The sequence below is a fragment of the Passer domesticus genome, chromosome 1, assembly GCF_036417665.1.
Source record: "Passer domesticus isolate bPasDom1 chromosome 1, bPasDom1.hap1, whole genome shotgun sequence".
Taxonomy (NCBI): Eukaryota; Metazoa; Chordata; class Aves; order Passeriformes; family Passeridae; genus Passer; species Passer domesticus.
Genome location: NC_087474.1, coordinates 145,703,667 through 145,725,481, shown reverse-complemented (window position 1 = coordinate 145,725,481; position 21,815 = coordinate 145,703,667). Strand labels below are relative to the sequence as shown.

At 32.8% G+C, this 21,815-nt stretch overlaps 1 protein-coding gene across 4 annotated transcripts in view; it reads left to right on the top strand.

Annotated features, from left to right (window-relative positions):
• Positions 1–21,815, top strand: part of CSMD3 (CUB and Sushi multiple domains 3) — a 589,442-nt gene that overhangs the window by 271,817 nt on the left and 295,810 nt on the right. For all 4 annotated transcript variants that reach the window (XM_064395032.1, XM_064395025.1, XM_064395049.1 and 1 more), the window contains 2 exons: positions 9,855–9,958; positions 16,001–16,113. In XM_064395032.1, coding sequence (XP_064251102.1) covers positions 9,855–9,958; positions 16,001–16,113 — 217 coding nt within the window. The remainder of the gene's footprint in view (positions 1–9,854; positions 9,959–16,000; positions 16,114–21,815) is intronic.

Genomic DNA, 21,815 nt, shown 5'->3' with positions numbered 1-21,815 from the left:
TCTAATCCAGAGTGGCAGAAACACTGTGGAAAATGTCAGTGCTGGAATGGCAGACTTTCTGACAGATCTCAACCACATTCACACCACATATCATTCATCACCAAACATCAAGAAGGAGAAAAACAAGCAAAAGGGTTCCTTAAAAAAAAATCAAGCTTTTTTTTTTTTTAGAATAAGAAGAAATTAAATATGGTGAGCTAACTGCTAAATTTAGATGGATCAGAAAACTAGGTCCTGGTTCTGTTAATTTTATATTACAGGACTTTTTTAAAAAAAAATTTACTTGTATGTTATCTTTTGTCATCACCATGTTCTATCTTGAATGTATTTCAATCATAAAAAATTCCTTACTGCTTGCATAAATATATTCTTTAAAATGTATTCTTTAGAATATAGGTTTTTGAAAGTTTGACAATGTTCACATTCTTGTCCTTTTATCTACTGAATTTTGAAATACTTTTGAAATTAAGAATGACATACTTGAGAGCTGACTTTTGATTTTGGCTTTAGGGTTTTTTTAATTATTATGTTTGCTCAGGTTTTTTTAGTTTTTTGAGGTTTTTTTCATTTGGTTTGTTGGGTTTTTATGTGGATGTCACTTGTCTGTTAGGAAGCCTATAATCTGAATTTTGTTGAAATGGCAGAGCTTACTGAAAATTTATAACATCTGTTTCCAATTGCTGTAGTCCTTTTCTTTCTAAGAAACTGTTTAAATAATTCAAAGTATCTGATAAATTCTTCACATTATATTTTCTGCAAGTCTGGAGAATTATAGTGAGGGAATATATTGCAACTATTACTGAAATAATATTAAATATGGTTGTCATTTAATCACTTTGTATTAAAATAGTATTTTTTAAAAATATGTTCTTACATTCAATTCTTCCCTTTCTCCTTCTTCATGTCATTAAGTTGCTGTTTTCTTCCTGCAAAAAAAAGAACCTTTCAATTTCTGAGCTTTTTTGCTTTTAGACCAAGCCAAAAATAAGCAAAAAAATATTCAGCAAAGCACTGAGTATTTACATTAAATTATTCACAGCCGTTTTATTTTGTTAACCATGTCAAAACTGTCAGTGGAACATTTCCTAAGCTTGCTGTTAAGCCTAAAACAGTTGCCATCCATATTTAATCAGGTTAACAGCATAAATCTCAAGCAGGCAGAGTGCTTCAGCATGAATTCAAAGACCCATTTCATGAAGTTTTTTTTTGGTCAGGTCTGTTGGAACAAAGCACACTGCATCTCTTTTTTGCAAGCAAATGCCTCAAACTTGGCTTTTCCTAAGCCTAGTGTGAAGCTGTACTGTGGGTGTTACAGTCAGTGAAATGATTAAAAAAGTATGAATATACTTAAACTCGTTGTAAACTTATATTTTACTCATAATTGTGTTCTTCATCCATTCAGATTAAAAAGGCTGCTCTTTTATTTATCTATATTAGATAGCACATTTTTATCTTATATGAAACTAGAAAGTGTAAATATATTTTGGTTCTGTTCAGAACACAATAAATCTCTTTGTAGTGTTGCCTAAAATATTCTTCCATATTGCTCGTGTACATTTTGATCCAGATAAAACATCTGAGTCACATATATTACAGTTAAAAAATCTTAGAAATATATGTGGATAGAAGGGAGATTCTCTCAGCAGAATAAGAGCACAGTAGGGAATCCAGCTATTCCTATGGCAGGAAGCTAACAGGTTTGGCTGTGAAGGAACAGACTAAGTTGTTAAATAAGAGAATTTGGAGTCAGGAAGTATGTGCAGTTGTGGAGGGATAAATGACTTGTCATTCCATCCTGAAAATTTGCTATAGGTCTTCATTATAAAAGGAGGACAGGTTCATTATCTTAATTATTGTAAACATTTTTTCCTGCCATGTCTGTGACTATAGGATTGATGTTTCACACTGAAAATATGAGTGACCATATGGAGTGGGTGAGATTGTGCTTATTGCAATAGCTACAACAAAAGCAATTATTTCTCTTTGAATCATTAGCAATATTAGATTTTAGCTGTTGCCTGTATTTACTATACCTGGAGCTATTAACTCTGCCTTTTGATAAAACTTTATGTAAAATTAAACATCAAATTTGAATTTTAATTCTGTTTGACTTTCTATAAGTTCCTAAATCTTACCTCAGTTACTACTCCCACCAATTCTAAATGCAAACATTTTTCTTACTTTTACTTATTATGGATGTCCACACCCAAGCTAGAACTTTTAAAAAGACATATGTATACAACTAAGAGACTTTGATAGCAAATTTCCAGTACTTGCACTGTGAAAATTTGAGATGTTTCAGTCTTTTTTGTTTGATGCATTTTTGGCACAGAACTTGTAGCTTTTTTCCATGGTTGAGTTCACTTGGTTGCTCTTGCGAGTGATATTTACAGGAAATTGTTCTGCTCAATATATACCTTTTTGTGCTATTAGACTGGGAAATAGAGCTGATAGTAGTTTGTTTGTTTGTTTCTCTGTTTTCTATAACGGGAGCCCTTCAAAGGCTCATGGTGCCATTCTCTGCTCCCAAAATCTTACCTTGTAAACCCAATACACATTCAGAGGGGAACCTGAAGGCTTGCACTGAGACATAAGTCACAGTAAGATTCCCATTTTTCCATCGCTTTCAGGATGTGTGGCTGCCCGTCAGGTTAGGCTGACATCAGTTAGTGACCTCTCTGCTTTCTTTTGGAAAAGATGTCTTACCCTCTGTGGGATTAAGTGCAGATTTCTGGGTGCAAGGATATCCTTCTGAGTAACTACTGAAAGGAGCAACCAAAGCAGGGACAAATTAGTTTGAAATCATCAGGCCCTTCCTATGGCTACAATTATTTTTCTTTTTGAGGATAATAATTTTTTTTATTTTTGTAAACTCTGACACTGAGCTTAGTTTTTTGAGGGAAAGATGACTGTGATTTTTTCATTGTGGTTTTATAAATTAGTTTATTTTTCCTGCTTATACCTGTTACTATCTCCTTATAATGGTCCAGGCTAGTCATATTTCCTTTCAGGCTATATAGAGCATCTTTATCTCCCTTTATCTCCATAGCTGTGAAAGTAAAAAGAAAAAAAAAAAAAAAATGGCAGCATGACCCTCTGGCCTATGAACTGCTCATCCCTTCTCACTGTTGTGGCAAACTTGCTGAGAGTAGTCTGCCCCATCATCTAGATAACCTATAAAGATGTTAAAGAAGACTTGTCCCAGTATTCATCCCTGAGTTACAGCGTGAGTTTTTGGCCCCTAACAAGACATTGTGTCACTGATAACCATCCTCTTGGCTCAGACTTTCATCCTGTTTTTAATCCACCTTGCTATCTGTTGAGCCTATGCATCAAAGGCTTGTCTGCTAGTACCTTGACAATGCCAAAAGCCTACCTGAAGCCCAGGTGGAAAATATCCACTGCTTTTCTTTTAGCCACCAGGCATGTTATTTAATTATAGAAGTCTATCAAGTTTGTCAAGCATGGCTTCCCCTTGGTAAAGCCACACTGACTACCCCTGATGATTTTCTTGTCCTTAATTTTCCAGGATTAGCTGCTCCATGGTAGCAGTAATATTAAATAAAATTACACCTAGTATAAATAATTTAAATAAAATTATAGCTAAGTCTTATAATAAATAGTGATCCAATATATTTTCCTTCTGAAACCATGCTTCTATAATCAAATGTATGATAACACAATTATTTTGATAGAGGGACCTGTGATTCTATGGAAAATTATGGTGATAAAGCTGATCAATCAGACAGCGATATTTCCTTGGCTTGTATCATCAGATATAAATGCCCATTATTTACTTACTGAGAAGTATTCAGACATCCTCAGCACAAAAGCAATTAACCATCCTAAGGGCATATGAGGACACTGAGATACAAACAGGATGTGTTTTCTTCTCCTTGCCTAATTTCGCTTCTACAAGTGACAAAGGCAGCCAGACATCATTAAGAGTCTTTAGGTAGCTTTTTTTCTTGCAAGAGTAATAGTGAAAAATGGAGAAAATAGGTATCTTGTGAATGATTTTCAGTGAGGTGAATTTCTTATGTTTTGTTCTTATAATATGCAATTGTAAAAGAAGCAATTAAACTATTATGTTCGGCAACAGTCTTAGATATGTTACATTCTTGGAAGGATGTTTTAATTAATATTTATTCCTTAATATTATCTAATATATAGCTAATTTAAGCTGTATCTTAGCTTAATACTTAACTACACTTGTAAGGAGAAAAGATTCATTACATCTATAGAAATGTCATCTTTATTTACTGGTAGAATGTCCCATTTTATGGAGTGAAAATGTTACTATACATATGAAAGTATTTTTAGAGTTACATTTGAATTGGAAGACTCAGGATAACAGATGCACAAGTATATGCAACTTTGTATCCTTACTCTTCCCCTTCAGAAGCAGTTCTGAGGAACATACTATTCTGCTTTGGATGGTTTGAAATTTTTAAAAGTTGAGTGCTTCACCTGGAACACCATCTTCCTTGAAAAGTCTTGAGGGAGGTAATTTCATCAGGAACTAGATACACATATTGAACAACTGTCTGGAAAATCTGCTGTCTGGAACACATCCTTCTGAGCATGCTCTCTCTGAAAAGTTGTAGGAAGTTCTCAAAGTAATCATTAACTATTCAATAAAACCTTTTCCCATTTTACTTCTGAGCTGGTGTTTTGCTCAAGGAATGAGTTCTAAAGGATATATTCCAAGGAACAGAAAGAAGGTACACCTACAGAAATTTGTTAGAAATTAGATTTCTGCTCTCAATGATTCCTTTTAAAAATTTCTTACAAAATAATTGGAGACCAAAGTACATAATTACAATTTTCAGAAAATTATTTTTCAAATAGGACTTGACTTTTTCCCTGTAGAGACTGGATAATACTTATTAGTTTTACTGCCTCTTATTACTATTTCTGTCTAGGTTTATAACTTCAATTTAAATCAGGGATTCAAACTTGTTCATTATTTTTGGGTTTATAAATAGCAAGAGCAGCCCAGGATGTAGAGAGACTTTTGCCTTCTGTTTAGCTACTCTTTATTTTTTTATTTTATTTTTTTTTTAGGTAATAATGCACAGGTGAGAATCTTTTATTTTGAATTTAAAAAAATAACAAAACCACACACACAAAAAAAACAACCAAAAAAAATGTACATTTTTTTTTATAAAGTGTGTATATATGGAGGAAGAGAAAATGCAAAATTCCTTTCTCCTCATAATAGTATATAGGGATGTATTAAATAATATCCTTTGGAACAAAATTCAAGATATTATTAGATGGTATCAGAACAATTGTAGCAGTCTGATACCTGCTGAATTTTTCACAAATGCTATTATAAAGGCACAAAACTTTTAGGGACTACTGAGTATCTCTTTCTGAAAGAAGAAAATATAGTAATTGCTTAATTTTAAGATATTCTCAGTTCTGAAGCCATACAGATACATATCTGGTATCATTAGTTAACTCATTATGTGTGAAATGATAGCTCAAGACTGGTGGCAAACTGTCTGAGATGGAATCTCTGAAATTTTCTTTTTCTGCCTTCCAGAACCAACTTTTTGTAGTATAATCCTATTATCAAGAATCTTATAGCTTGGACATATCATTGATGAATATTTCATAATATTGTTTCCTGATGTTATACCTTGTTATTTGAAAATATTTTGTGGTCCCTCTTTTTTTTCTATTCAGCTTTGAGAGAGTCTGTGGGGCAGTGGATCAATGTTTGCATACATCAATAAAACAAAAACATCCAATAAATTGATCTTATTTCATTTATATTAATGCTTTAATCTTGCTCTGCGAAACTGGAAAAATAGACTTTACTGGAATGTATAGATCAAGAAAAATACTTGTCCCTGCACTTTTGATTGTTATGCATCTACTAACCAGATCAATAGCACACTTTAGTAATGCTAGTCTGTTTTAAAAATATGTAGAATAAAGCAATAAATCATCACAGTTTTCCCTGAAGTGTGTATTCTTATGAACAACAGACTAAAAAGTAAAATAACTCTAATGTTTTACTCTAATATTAAACTGATTCAAGGGTACTACCCAACTTTGGTTTGCCATTTATAGATTTTTCTGAAAATTAGCAAAGGTGCTGTTAGATAACTGGAAAAAGCAGACTTTTTGAAAATTTTATTAAGAAGTTTTAGTTTATTTACTCATCTTACCCAAATTTCAGTTTTTATTTTGAAAGGTTCCATCACAATCAACTTTAAATTCTTTTCAGTATTCTGAAGGGAATAGTCAATATTATAAGCACTGCAAGTCTGACTGACTTTAAGTGTTATCTAACTAAAGCTGACATGGTAAAAGAAGGACTCAGAAAACATACCCTTTAAACTACTTATTTTCTTGCTCGCTCGCATATTTGGAAGGATTTGAAGAACATTTTGTGTTGTGTGTGCACTTTGCATGTCAAAGGATGAATTTCCAAGAAGTATACAGGGTTTCTTTTTACAGAAGGAACATGTAAAAGCTTGTACAGCACATGTGTAGTAAATTAGTTTCCTGTTGGATATTGACAGATCTGCTGTTACTATACGTTACTTTTGCTCAATTTGTGCAAGTTCCCTTAAAACTAAATATCTTCAATATGAGCTGACAAGCACATTTGTTGAATAAATGGCAAGTTTACTTTACCAATTCCAGAGTTTGTGATGTAAATCATGTTAAACCCACTTGAAATGGGCTGTGTATTAACTGCCACATACAGCTTGTTTACCTTTTAACAACCTGGAGTTATTAAATACTTCACTGATACTATAGAATGTTTTAGAGTAGGCCTTAGCAACTGGTTTTAACCCTCTTCCAGCCGGGGTGTGCATAGTAAACAAAATAATTTACTGTCTCAGGGATTAATATTTTACCTTTTACTGCACATAAAATCTGTCTCTGTTTGGTGACTGCTGTTTTTGATTTTACTTTAGTAGTGTCAATTTAGAACAAAGATGAAGCATTTTATAATTCTCAGTTGAATCAGAAACTTTTAAGAAGAAATATGGTTAATAGACTCACAAAAATAAGATTATCAAATGTTAATATTTCAAATTATTTATAGTCAGTTCCTAAAACATATTTTTTATATATATTCTAACATTTTTAGACATCATTGCTTCTTATAGTCTTAAAAATGTGACTGTTTAACAGAATACAGTACAAGACAAATGTAGACTAAGGTATGCTCATGTGGCTTTATAGAACTACAGTTTTCAATGTCCTACCTATCCCATTATCAGTTTTAGGTAAGTTACAAAGAGAGTGAGACGAAAATCTTGTAATTAAACATCCTTATTTGAAAAATATGAATGGAGAAAAAAATATATAAACTTTTAAAATATACATCTCTTTTGATTAAAAATAATTTAAAAAGCTGTCTTTATCATGGAAAATAATTTCATATTGTAGAAAAGTGAGAGTTATATCAGAGCAGCCAGATTAGAATGGAGTCATCAATAATTTGGATATTCAGTACAGACAAGTGGAAAGATTGAAGCTGAAGCCTTATAAAAACGTTGAAGCTGAACCTATGCATTGAATGAAAAAATTTGTTTTGATTATTTTTTCATATTCTGCAATATTCCTTAATGAGACAGATATTTTTCAGGGAGTTTTCTTACTTTTTTATTTGTGAGCATTGTTAAGAAAAAATGACAAAGATCTTACTTTTCTGCAGTGAAATAAAGAAAACTTTTTTTTTGTCATTCCTAATTTAAAAAAAACATATCTTCAAAATTATATTTTCCTTAACCTCCATCTTTTCATCTGATGAAATACACATCACAAGGAATAATGTTGATTGTGCTAAAGAAAATCTGTTTAAGCTTTCTGACACAACCTATGAAGACAAGTACTTCAATTACAAAGGAATAGACACCTTGTATCAATTTGGTGGTACTCAACTAATATAAAATATCTAGAAGGATATTAATTTTAAAAAAAATTATCATTGCACTTAACAAAAAAAAAATCTGATAATGAAATTAGATTTCTTCATGTGTTTAATGGAAAACATGATTAAAACTTCTGATCATAAATTCGTTATAAAATTTTTATACTATCTTCCTATGCATATAGTATTTTCTTCTTATGCATATAGTATTGATGGTTTTTTCTGCAATATTATTTCAAAATGTGTTTTACTGTTTGTAAGTGAAATATGCTTTCAAGTTGAATTCAATACTAACATTATTTTCCCATGTTTTATTGTGAAGTCTTCTGTTCTGATGTAACTCCACATCTAGTTGCACAGGATTTAAATGTGGACCAAAAATAATGGCTTTTTTGTTTTGTTGGTTTGGGGGTTTTTGGTTTTGGTTGGTTGTTTTTTTAAAGTACTGAGTGAAATATATGTCAGCCTTAAATGTAGCTATGGATTTCAGTTTAAATTCTTCTGTCTAGTGTTAAAAATTTTGTGGCTAGAGCAGCACAAAATATCCAGAATATTTTCTTAAACTAAGAAGCTTAAGAAGATTTATGTGTGGTTTTCTCCTCTTTACTCAATTAGAGCAAATCAGCTGCTTGCCTACACAATTTTCCACGTCCTTTCCCTCTGTGCTCTTTTAACTCTCACTTCTTGGGGGTATGGCACACATACATGTACACACATGTACATGCACACAGAGGCATTTACATATATGAATGTGAATGTGCCAAACTGGCTGCTCTTCAGTGTACTTAAATCACCACTTACACCTGTGGAAAGGAAAGTGTGTCTCCTCCCTTTGGAACAAATTGGAATCCTTGGAACACACATCAGTTTTCCAGCTTGCCTGTACTGGATCTCACTCATAGAAACACGTTCTTCTTCAATTTCCAGAACCCCAGTGTAACAGAGGAATAGGAGCTTTCAAGGACATGATAATAATCCATCAGAATGGCATCCACATCTTTAAACACAAATGCTCTCGGTTCTCAATTATAACTGTAATAAAAGATTATTTATTACAGTATTAAAATTCCTACATATAAGTATTCTGTCAATTTTATCCACTTGAAATGTTGAGGAAATAAAGACAGAGTTACCATGATTAATACATGGGTGGAAACAATTTTCTTTTCTTTTCTTTTCTTTTCTTTTCTTTTCTTTTCTTTTCTTTTCTTTTCTTTTCTTTTCTTTTCTTTTCTTTTCTTTTCTTTTCTTTTCTTTTCTTTCTTTTCTTTTCTTTTTTCTTTTCTTCTTCTTTTTTCTTTTATTTTCTTCTTTTTTCTTTTATTTTATTTTCTTATTATTTTCTTAAAATTGTGCTGATATATTTATCCTTTAACAGAAATATGCATAGAGCAATTAAATTTACAGGAAGTTAAAAATGGCCATGATTCTGATAGTTGTATTTTGCTCAATTTCATTAATTAAGAGAATTACTTTTACCTGTCATGTCTGTTTATCCTACTTGAGCCAGATTATACATGAGGTGTAAATTATATTCTTAACCTTCACTGCATTTACTCAATGATGTACAATTATTTAGTTGGTATTTGAAGACAGTGGTACTGCACATAATCCAATTAGTTATTTTGCCCTTTGAGTATATACTAATCAAAATGTAATGTGATTACCCACAACTGTAATAAACATGTAACAACTGCATAAATAAGTGAAATCATGGTGCTTTGAGGAGGTCAGAAGAGTGATGATACCTAAAGGGTTATTATAATACACATTTCATGAATCAAAACCTTGGGGTTAATTGCACTAATTTATTGTAAATATGGTAAACTTACACACAATTATTAATTGGAAGATTACTTTTATTTACCCTGCTGAAAAGCTTAATTTAAAGACTCATCTCTCAAGTACCTTTATTTATTTCTAAAATATACTTACTTATTTTATTTTGTAGGTTATTCAGATAAATTTTGAAGAATTTGATCTGGAGATTGGCTATGACACACTGACAATTGGTGATGGAGGAGAAGTGGGTGATCCTAAAACTGTACTTCAAGTGTAAGTCTTTTGCATTTACAGTTTGTGTCCATTGAAGAATGTCGTTAATGTGTTTTGATGAGACTAAATAATTTTTCCAATCAGATAAATCTGAACAAAAACTAAGTGAGCTTCTAAAATTACTAAAGGTGACTGTTTAAATATATTGCTATATGTTTACTGTTCTGAAGTCAAAAAGTGATGACCTAGACATGACAAAAGAAAAAGATGAACTCAAATTAGAAGTTTGAAAGGCATGGTGTGGACACTTACATTTAGATATGTAAATTTTTAGAACTATTTTGCTCCATTTTCTATGTTCTCAAATTAAAAGTGTATAAGAACATATATCTATAATTGAAAATAGATATATGGACAGCTTGTGCACAAATTTTACAGTCCCCTAGCAAGGTTAGCATGACAAAAGATGTACTGTAGTGTCTTGACCTTAATTTGCTTATAGACTATTATAGATAACTCAGAAGAGCAAGTTAACATAGTGAAGAAAATTACCACAGAGAAAGGCTGAATAGGGCGTTACCTAAACCACATTTTGCAAACCAGCATTGAGAATTGAATAGATTTTTATCATTCATAATTTTTCTAGGATGTGTGAGCCCAGATATATAGCTATATAATATTCTTAACAATCACAGATTAACTTAAAATACATATTTCTCAAATACTTAGCTTGTGGCAATAATACTAACAATTGTCTCAAGAAGACAAATCCAGAGTTTTATTAGTTTATAAAATTTTCAAGACAGTGTTATAAGTCAGTGATTCTGTTTGTTCCACAGTAACTTGCAAATATGCAGAACACTGTAATTAGGCCTTATAATGAATCATTTTATATAACTCTAGTTCTAGTCTGAATAAATCAGTAATGTAGGAGAAATTAATGTCTTTTGAAGTAAACTGCATTTACTTTTTCAAATCTGACTCAATTTTACTTAAAAAAAAAAAAAGTGATCTAATGCTTAAAAACTATAATTTGCCTGTAAGGGATTATCTGCTATTTAGAAAATATTCTTTTTTAAGGTCAAATACTATTTAGCTGTTAATTTTAAATAAACTGATATTTCAACAAATACCTAATGTTATAATTAGTTCAAATGAGTTAATAATTGAAACACAGATAAGAATGTGATACAAGGTTAGGAAAAAAAATATATTTAATCATAAAACAAAAGAATAACAAAATCAGGATTATTTAGAATGATGTTCCCTTCAGTTTATTTATTGGAAATGTATTAAAAAAATTTCCATATTTTAGTTTCCCATTTTTCACCGTAAGAATGTTATCAAGAATTAGTTTCATTTGAGTACACTAAACCCAAACTTTGCCTCTTTTTATGTCCTAATTTTACCTCATTCATATTAGTAAATTGCAAAACTTCAAACAGAACATACATTTTTACTAAGATTTACAGATTTTTCTAATGAATTCCCCTTTAGATTTATCTTCCAGAGGATAGATTATCTGGCCTTCTATTTTTAATTGGTTTTTTAATCATTCTATCCTTTCAGTTTTGTTCTATTTTATTTAATATCTTTGTTAATGGTCTGGATAAGGGGTTTGAGTGTGTCCTCAGTCAATTTGCAGATGACACCAAGCTAGACAGGAGTGTCCATCTGCTGGAGCTGAAGCTCATGGGTCTGTAGTTCTTGATCTTTCTTTCCCTCAGGAGTGATGTTCTCCTCCATCCTACCATGTATCTGTAGTTGCCTGGATCTTCCTTTCTCTCAGGAGTGATGTTTTCCTCCTCCTGTAACCACGTGACTGCCATGACTTTTCCAGCAATGGAAAGTGACCTGGCAACAACATCAGCTAGTTTCCTTGTGATCCTGGGATGTGTGTCATCAGGCCTCATATACTTATGACTTTTCAGTTTCATCAAGTGGTCTTGAACTTGCTCTGTGCTTACAGTGCGAGTGACCTCTCTCCCCCAAATCCCATGTAGAGGATAGAGGACTTGAGAGAAATGGGAAACCTGACAGCCAGTGAAGACTGAGGCAAAGAGCTCTCTGAAGTACCTCAGTGCCCTCCATATCTGTTGTCACCAGTTCTTCCCTCTCAATTATCAGGGGAAACACTCACTTCAGTTTTGTTTTTTTTTTTGTCAGAAGGATTGGACATTGTTCCAATATCAAGTACTGGAAGAGACTATCCAAGGTGGTGTTGGAGTCAGCATCCCTGGAGGTGTTCAGATGTGTAGATGTGATATTTGAGGACATGGTTTAAGGGTGGACTTGGCAGTGTTGGTTTAACCATTGTACTTGATGATCTTACAGGTCTTTTCCAACCTAAGTATCTGATTCCAGGATTATTATTCATGAAAAGACCAGTATTTGGCCAGGTATTTATGGTGCAATTGTTTTAGGATAGCAATTGATTAATGGATTGCAGATAAGTTAATTGCTACCACTAATAACTTTGAGACATGTGGTAGTACTGTAATTTCTACTTTGTAAGCAGTACTAATCATTAAAAAAAAAATATTGCTGACAATGCTAGAATTCAGTTTCAGCTATTCTTAAATTCCTAAGCTATATGGAATATTCTCTCATGTGGAAAGAACCCTTATTAAGCCCCAATTCATAAGTTGTTATTAAAGTTCAACTAAAGTATTGTTGCTAAATTACAGTAATGCATTAAGGCAAAGTGCAATAATATTTTAAATTTTGAGTAACATGGTAGAATAGTCTGCCCAGATGGTATTTCATTTAAGATGTTTGTATTTCATAAAAGTATTTCTGATGATGTGTCTTAGGTTGGGAGAAATGATGGAATTACACAATTAAAATTGTCACAAATATAAAGAATCCTGAGTATTTTTTTTTTTAATTAGAAAAGTTAATTAGAATTGTGGAATGTTAACATACATTAACTGTAACTAGATAGGTAAATAATTTTAAAGAATTATTACTATGAAGATCCTGGAAAAGCAAAAAAATACCCCATTAATTTATGGGAATTTAATATTAAGTAACATTATAAAATAAGCCACAAGTATTTTTTTTTGTTTATCCATAGAATCATTCTGTGATCATAAGTATCAATGGTGAAGTTATTAGGGTTAAAATGCATAAAAAATTACACAGAAGATGGAAGATAATTAAGTACTGTAAAAATCATGTACATCTTTTCTCCTGTGAGCCATGCAGACTTTGTCTGAGATACGATGCATAGCAAATAAATCAGCTGTTGTATCATTTAATTTTTGGGTTTTAAATTTTGAAATAATTATCTTTCCCCTGGAAAATTCTTAAAGAACATTGGTTTAAATATGTCTCATTTATGTGTTAATAATCTGAAAACATTTATCTTCCAATTTGTCAGGGTTAATCAAGAAACTTATCCAAGTGTTTAATCTGCTAGTTTTACTGGGCACTGCTTGATAGGAAGGTTGAGAAGCAAAAACGGAAGTTAAATAGCATTTCAATAGAATTAGGCTTCCTAAATTGATAATTGTAGTCCTGATTATTCCTATTCTGCTGATGTTAATCACAGAAGGAGCTAGACTCCAAGGCCTTTTCAGTACTTGCCATTAAGTTTCCCTGGGTGCCTGTGATTCTGAGCCTGTACATCCCTGCACCCAGCAATGTGACAGTCTGCTCTGGCATGGTGAGCCTGGCACCCAAGTGAACTTAAACCCAATTGCTTTAATATTTTTAGTCTGTTTGAAAAGATGACTGATATGAAAGCTTTCCTATGAAACTAAAATGCAAGGTGGAGCAGTGTTATTAACAAGGCATAGAAGGGAAGAAGGTAAATAAATGGTGATGCCGTACATCAGTCACAGTACTTTTTCAGGACATTTGGAAGATTGCTTTCAGCAGTTTGGTCTGACAATTGCTGCAGGTGGCTTTTAATACAATGTCCATCTAGCCACTGGTTCCTGTAACATGGTTTTTGGAAATCCAGCACACAAAACGTGAAATTCAATCTTTCAGTATGCTTGCTGTGTTGGGTGTGCATGTGTCCAATCTCGTGTTGCAGGTTCTCTTCAGCAAATGGAGTGTCACAATCTTCTGAATGTTCTCAAACCCAGTCATCAGTGTACTCTCTCAGGGGGAGAATATATGTCACTAGGATGTGGGAGGAGTAGTTCTGGAGTTGTAGAAGAAGAAGTGGAAATCACCCTGCTGAGTGTTGTAACTGTTAAGCTGTTTAATAAAAAGGGAGACATCATAATCATATACTTCCATTTCTACTGCTGTCAGTGTTCACTATTCAGCTCTTAAAAGTGAACATGTACTTCCAGGAGAGGAATCTGGGTACTGCTTCCAGGGTAGAGGAATCTACATAAACCCCCAGAAGGACAGAAAGGATAATTCTCCACTGCAAACTTTCATTATTTTCTTAAATAGCTTCCTTCATATAATAATGGTTTTTCTGGATCTTATTGCTCTGTGGCCCATTCCTAAATGTTTTCCAGGGACTTAAAAAAGGACTTAGATCAACAAGTGATTTTTTGTTCTCTTGATTTATTTTTTTTTTTTTCATAAATGTATTTTCAAATGGTTTTTTCCTCCTGTACTACTTAGTTGGAAAGTATTTCTTGTAAAACTATGGATGAAAAAAAAAAAGGATTTATAATTAATTTCAGAAAATGGAAATGCTGAACATTTTGATGAAGGTTTATCACAGAAATTATTCTGTCAGACACAGCAGAGAGATTAATATTCTCAATATCCTTAATATTCAAAATACATACTGTCAGTCACCAGTGACAATTGCAAAAGTCTGTTAGCCATTACATCAGTGTGGTTTCTCAGAAACATCCTGTTAATCTACTAATTTGGCATAGACTGAACTCACTGAAGACATTTTCCCTTAGTGCAGGAATGAGCAGTTAATATGTTCTTTTGGCCAGGCATTTACTTGTTCAGTTCTGGCAAGAGTCTTTCTAGTAGCTCCATCTGTGAACACAGATGTGGGAAACAGACGTGGGTTTTTTTCCCACAGCACACTGTTTAATACAGAAGGAAGCTAAAAAAGACCAGAGGGAAGAACTAAAATTAACTGTGAAATGCATTTAAAATAGTCCATTTTAAGTTTCAGCTAGCTTTAAAGAATGGTTAGAACTTCAAAAAATGAACAGTTTTCACTGCTATACAGTATCATGCTTGTGATTCACTTTACAAGAATGAAAAATATCTGGAAACTTTTCAGCATTTGATGTCAGATAATAAACTATAACCAAATTTGAGACAAAATTTTGGGAAGAAAATGCATTATAACATAAAACTGCAGCTTTCACAACATTTCTTTATTGCTATCACACTGTTCAGTCAGCAAATAGAATTAACATTTAGAATTGCATTGATTTGCAAATTTTTTGCAAACAATATTGAAATTTAAAAAAAAAAAAGAAGAGAAAGAAAATCAAGTTTACTTCTTTCTATTAATCAGTACCCTGTAAGAGTAGAAGGTTTTAAAGTTGTGACATTTGTTAGTTTTCTTGATGAAGGAATATACAACAGCTGATTCTTTTTAGGCTGTTCTTCCTTTGTTGTAGAAAAGGCGATGAGACAAAGTGAGAGAGTGCAGGGAACACATGAGCCTTCATAATATGTTGTTACTTAAAAATTACAACTTTCTTTTAAATGTGGAAGGCATGTATTTCAAAGTGGGTAGTTGCATACTGGAAAAATCAAAGAATCACTCCAATGCCTCATTATGGGCTTCTAATGCCATTGATATGCCTTCATGTACCTGAGGCACAGGTACATGAATTGTCATATTAGGTTAAGAATTAGAGAAGTTGTATTTCTTTCTGGAGCAGCAACTGAAAGTGAGATGAAATATTTCAATACAACATAAGTAGTAGTTGCACATGTTTATAGACTACCATAAAATTTCCAGTCATTGGAAATGTGAGAGGTGTCTTGGCAGGCCAGACAGTAAATAACTAATTTACTGTGAGCTGAATGCAATGAATTTAAAAGTAAATATTAAAAAAAATGCTTGGCAGTTATTTAGATTTCTTACAAAAAGAAAAAAAATCTCCTTACTTAATGCTTTATGGCTTTACAGAAATTTTCTTCTATCTATAGGTTAACTGGGAGCTTTGTACCAGACTTAATTGTGAGCATGAGCAATCAGATGTGGTTGCACCTTCAAACGGATGAAAGTGTGGGCTCAATTGGTTTCAAGATTAACTACAAAGGTAATGGCATCATTGGAAGCAAATGTAATGGTGTACCAAAAATTAGACCAATATTGTGGAATGTTTTTCTTTCATATGAGTGAGTGGATGCATTCTATTTCCAGTCCTGTCAGTTTTAAAAAGAAGAAAAATATAAGCTTAATTATAAAAAAAAAAAAAAAGTTCTCTTAAAGGTGTTATGTTACATTATGTTACATGAAACTGCGTGCATTTTGTTTGATGTGTTGTTACAGTGATTGAGTTTTGACATTTAACTTCACTCTTATTCTCTCTTATTTAATATGGACAACTATTAAAATGAAATAATTATGTGGTTATTTAAAGATGAATGAGTAAAAAAAATGAATACTTCCTACATTCTTTTGAAAATGAATGCCTATCATAACATTAAAAAAAACCACTGCAAGTGAACAACTTGAATTACTGCTAAGTTTTGAGCCAGGACCAAGAAAAACCTAATAATGTTATTCTTTATGGTCTTAAAGTGCATAATGCACTATATATACAATCTGCTGCTATTTGATACCTCTGGAAGAACATACAGTTTCAGAGTTCAGAGCATGAACATCAAAATCAAAAAAAGCTGAAGTACAACATATATATATATATATACATATATATACACACACATGCATTTCTGTATTTTTAAAGATTTAGGTTTGGGGTTTTTTGTATATTACTTTTAACATAGAAGTATGTCTTTCTTACAAGAACTTTATTAATTGCATGGTTGCTGTCTAGTACCAAAACCAAATAATAGAAAGTATGATTATTCATCAGAAGATGAGAGAGGCAAAAGTTAAACCAGTGACTGTGTCTATTAGAAATGGAGCTGATGTTGCTAAGAATAGGCAGATGGAGTGAATGAGCATATTGGGAATAAACCTGCGCAATGGTGACTTGCTGGGTTGTTGTTGGAGGTGGGTTTTTTGTTGTTGTTTTTTTTTTTCCTTTTTGTCCATAATACACCTGTAGTTTAAAGTAAAGCTCCATAGTGATACAAGTGCAGTTGTGCACTCCTGATATTAATATCTAGTGGTCTAAGATAGGAAGATCGTAGTACTTTGCTGCATGGTAATAATTAAGACCTAGGATTTCCACATTCTGGCTATTGAAAGGGGAAAGAGAATGATTAGTTGTCTTGGTTTGAAAAGACAGGAGTCTGTGAAGGAAGGCAAAAGCCTCCTGTGAAATGAAAAGGTAAACCCCCTCCTTCCGAATTATCACAATTTCAGAATTAAAAGGGCTCTCAGGCAAAGATATGGGAATGGGAATAACAGTTTTTTACTAGGAAGAAAAAAACTAAATAACAATGTAATTTAGCACAAGCAAAAAACCACTGGCAGAGTGAGAAAAACCTGACACCCTGAGAAGTCAGGGTGTTGATAGTAGTCCAGCCAGATGGTGGCTGCTCTTCCTGGAGCGGCGATCTGCAGAAGGGTGTAGATCCTTTCTGGAAATGCGGCGAAGGAGCAGCTGGGCCTTGGTTCCTGATTCCTCTGGGAAATCCAGCGAAGAAGGCTGTCTGTGGTCTCAGAAATGCTTGTTTTATGGTGGCAGGGATGCTTGGCTCCTCCCTCTGGGTGGAGCATCTCCCAATGGGATGATGTAACTAATCTTACCAGCCACAGTGAGTAATTCAATAGCCCGTTAGCAGGAGATTATCTTCCTGGCAGTGTCATTGTTCTTGAAAGAGATAAGAAAAACTGCCTAACCCCCAACAGATGGCAAAAATAGTATACATGCTTATTTTACAAGCCAGGACATTAGTATAAACAAGTTTAATAATTTTCTAATACAGAAAAGCTAGAACCATATTTTAGTAGAAAAGGATGAGCTTTAGATCTGAACTCCAACTTGCAGAGCTCAAGTTGTCGATTCTTTTATTTATATGATTCTTTCCTCATAAAATTAGTTTTACTTGTAATAGTTTTAGTTTGCAGAAGGCAGAGGATTATTGTCTATTCTTATATGCTATGTCTTCTTTTATTCATGAGTTACATTTATTCTTAGAAGCTATAGTTCTGCAAGAATAAAATTAATTGAATATGAATAGGTAGAAGGGTACAGAAAGGGTGAACATTCACAACAGCATCTCCATATAATCAACTTTGTGATTGTATGCCTAGGTATTGAATCTATTTCTCTCTTGCCCTACAAAGGTAATTTATGTTAGTTCACTAAATAGCATTTGAATGCCGCAAACACTCAATGAATATGTGCTCTGTGGTGGTGGTTGTAGGGGGGATTGTTTTTTTTTCTCCTTTTGTTTTAGTTTGGGTTTATTTTGTGGGATTCCCCACCACCATCTCACTGCCAATCCAGAGTATAGGATAATTATGTCATCTAAGTTGCCTTCATTTTGATCCCTGAGAGGATGTGTTCATTAGACATATCAGAAATTGGGCAATGGTCATAGAGTAAAATGGAAAGGGTATCAAGGGCTAGTCATGTCTTAAGGCATTGCTATTTCTGTTGTTTTTTTTTTTTTTAACTGTTAAGTCCTTTCTAGTAGCAATGTAGGCACTGAAAAGAGATGCATAAATGGATCAAAGTATTTTGGATTAGCAACTGTTCTGCAATTTAAGTTTTGAAATTTATGAATTGGAAGTTGAGAGAAAGTCCAGTGAGGTAAACTGAGTATTTGCATTAGAACAGTGCATTCAGGGCTATGACATAACATGGAATTATTTACTAGAATCAAAAAATTGTAAAGAATTTTCCTTTTTCAGAGAATTTTTAGAAATACTTACGAGAATGATGATTTCTAGTAGTCAGGTCAAAGGAAAGTTCAGTTTAAGTTATTTCATGAATTCTTTGAATATTTCAAGAATGTATGCTTAACTTGCTTGTTCATCTCTTTACTAGATCAAATGTATTACCTTAACTTGACTTCTTCCACCTCACAAATTCCACTCTCCACTTAGACAGCCAGCTATGGCTGATACTCTATTTATTTTTACATGTGTTTAAGTCTTGTGAATTTCTGTTGACATGGTAGGTGCAATTACATTAGCATTTTACATTAGATCCAGGAGTTTGGCTTTTGAACTGAATCTTCTCCTGAGCATTCCCACTGCCCTTGTTTTAGTTTTCTTCATGGAGCAATCTTGAAAGGCACAAATCACATTCATTTGAGGTAATTCATAGGTGCAATTGAATGGCATCATGAATAGCATTCCTTTTGTGCTCCAGCTGCTAATGGGCACTTCTCAGAACTTGTAAAGCTTTTTTCAAAGTAAAACGGCTAAAATACCATGAAATGTATAAGATGGGTACTGTATTGTTTCACTTTATTGATCTGCTTATGCTGGAGTTAATTACTTGATATTGTACTTGATAACAGTACTTACTAACACTAAAATATTTTACTACTAAAAGGTTTTGATGCCTAAATATCTGCTTCTGTGCTTCTCAGACTCAACTAACTAGATGTAGTGGAGATATCCATGCCTCATCCCATCAAAATTCGTAAAGACATTCTTAAATCTAAGTGATATTTGCATCTGATTCTGCCAGGCATTTTGAAGATCTAATTCTAATTCTTACATGGAATATGAGGAACAAAAGACTATGGGATGTCATCACCCAGTGCCCTTTCCCCACTGTCCCCCAAAATGGTACTCTTCCTTACAGTGCAAGATAGAAGGACACCTCCTTTCTGACTGGAATAGAACTGAATATACCACATTTTTAGTGATAGAAATAGACAAATTAATTTTTAAATACATTTGTATTTATCAGTTTTTAGCTGAGTAATTCTTTTAAATTTATGTTACTACAAGAAATAACAGGTCATCCTCTTTTATGTATCTGCCATTTGAGAAAATCTAGGAAGATTTTGTGAAATTTTGTTTACTTCTACATTGAGGTGTTGCAGATGGGACTATTTTATAGTTTTTAATAGCTGGACAACATTATAAATATTTAAATATTAAAAATTAAATGTTTGTGAGAATATTTTAAAGTAAATAGATAATAATTGTTGTTTTAAAATCCCTTTTCCAGTATTCCATAAAATAACAGTATTTAAAAAGGTTGAATAATTAATATAGGGATTAGACAGGACAGAAATACAAGCACTGCCTCACTACAGTTAATATTTTATCTGTTATCCATTGTAGTATAAACTGGTTTGGGTCTGTTTCATGCTGCAAATGTATGTGTAGCATTATTAAGTAAAAAAACATGGAATATTTAGAAATTGTAAGTGAATTATTTTTACATCATAGGTTTTCAAATAATCCCTAAAATTTTCTTTAGAAATGAGATTAGACTTTGGTGGTTGCTTAATTACCAAGTAAAACAAATAAATAATGGATTATTTTCAGACTTCCCATATCATTACTATGAAAAGAAACCACAAATTAATAGTTTTAAATGTTGGTGTGTTTCATGAATGCTTAGGATCATTCAATATTTCAGGAAATGGTGGCCTATTGTCATGTAGCACTTCTATTTTCAAAGCCATGGTGAAGAGCAAAGAAGTATCTAGCTAAACAATAGTAGCAGAGAAACTATCTCCAACATACTCAAACACTGGAACTGAATGGTATTAATCTATAATTGAGCAAAAAACAGCTGCACGAAATATGAGACAAACTCATGGCAGAGCCTTTGAAGAAACCCATTTTTCTGAGATAAGAATTGTGAATTTATTTTGATACACAAAAAACTTTTATAATCTAGCAATAGAATATTATAGTTCCTGGAAAATTATATATGACAATATAAAGTGTAATAGCTTTCATACATACTTGTCTTCTTTTGTAACTTTGGACATGTATGAAAGATTAAATACAAGATATTCCTTATACAGTCTTTCAGCATAAACTGTATGACAAAAATTTTGGGATTAACAAATAATGTAAATTGTAATGGTGTAAATTAGCAGGAAAAGATGCTTTAGGGAATGAAATCAGTAATGTAAACATAGTAAAAATTGGCTTTATCAGCATCATGTGGGAAAGCTGGACTTCTCTTTAGGTCAGATTTGAGTCTTCTGAAACGGACAAAAATAACCTCAGGGCAGTCTTTTTCTGTTAGGTCCTGATATCACACCCTCAGTTTCTGTGCTGTGGCCAGATCTGAGGGAAATTTTTCTCTTTTGTTGTATCTGTTTTATTTTTCTGTATTCTTTGAAAACTTAAATTGGCAGGTTCTCCTGATAGTTCCGCCTCCTATTAGGACAAAAACTATTTATTCATACATCAGACATACTCCAATCTAATTACATAAGAAAATAAATTTGAAGAAGGTTACATTGACTAAAGTGCAATGACAGGTTTGAGTAGAGGGCTATTTAAGATGCCAATCTAAATAGCAGTGTATGTAAAAAGTGAATTTGAAGCAAAGTGGACTTGCTTGTTCAATTTTCCATAATGATGATCGAACTTTAGCATATGGAACTTAAACTCTGACATTGAGTATTTCAGAACATTTCTTTTTGCTTAAAGCATGACATTGATCTTGCTTCAAGCACTATGGCTTGTTCCTGAGTTCTTGGGATACTAGTGCAGCCTGGGGCAGCTCTCTGGGGTTTGTGATCCACATTTCATCCCATTTTCCTAGCAGTAAATACTGAGTTTCAGACACACCTGCGGTTTTTTGTCACAGATGGCACAGAGATATTTTTCCATGACAAACTGCCCAAGAGTGATTGCTTTTCTATTGGTGACAGAATACTGAATTATCTGAATCCA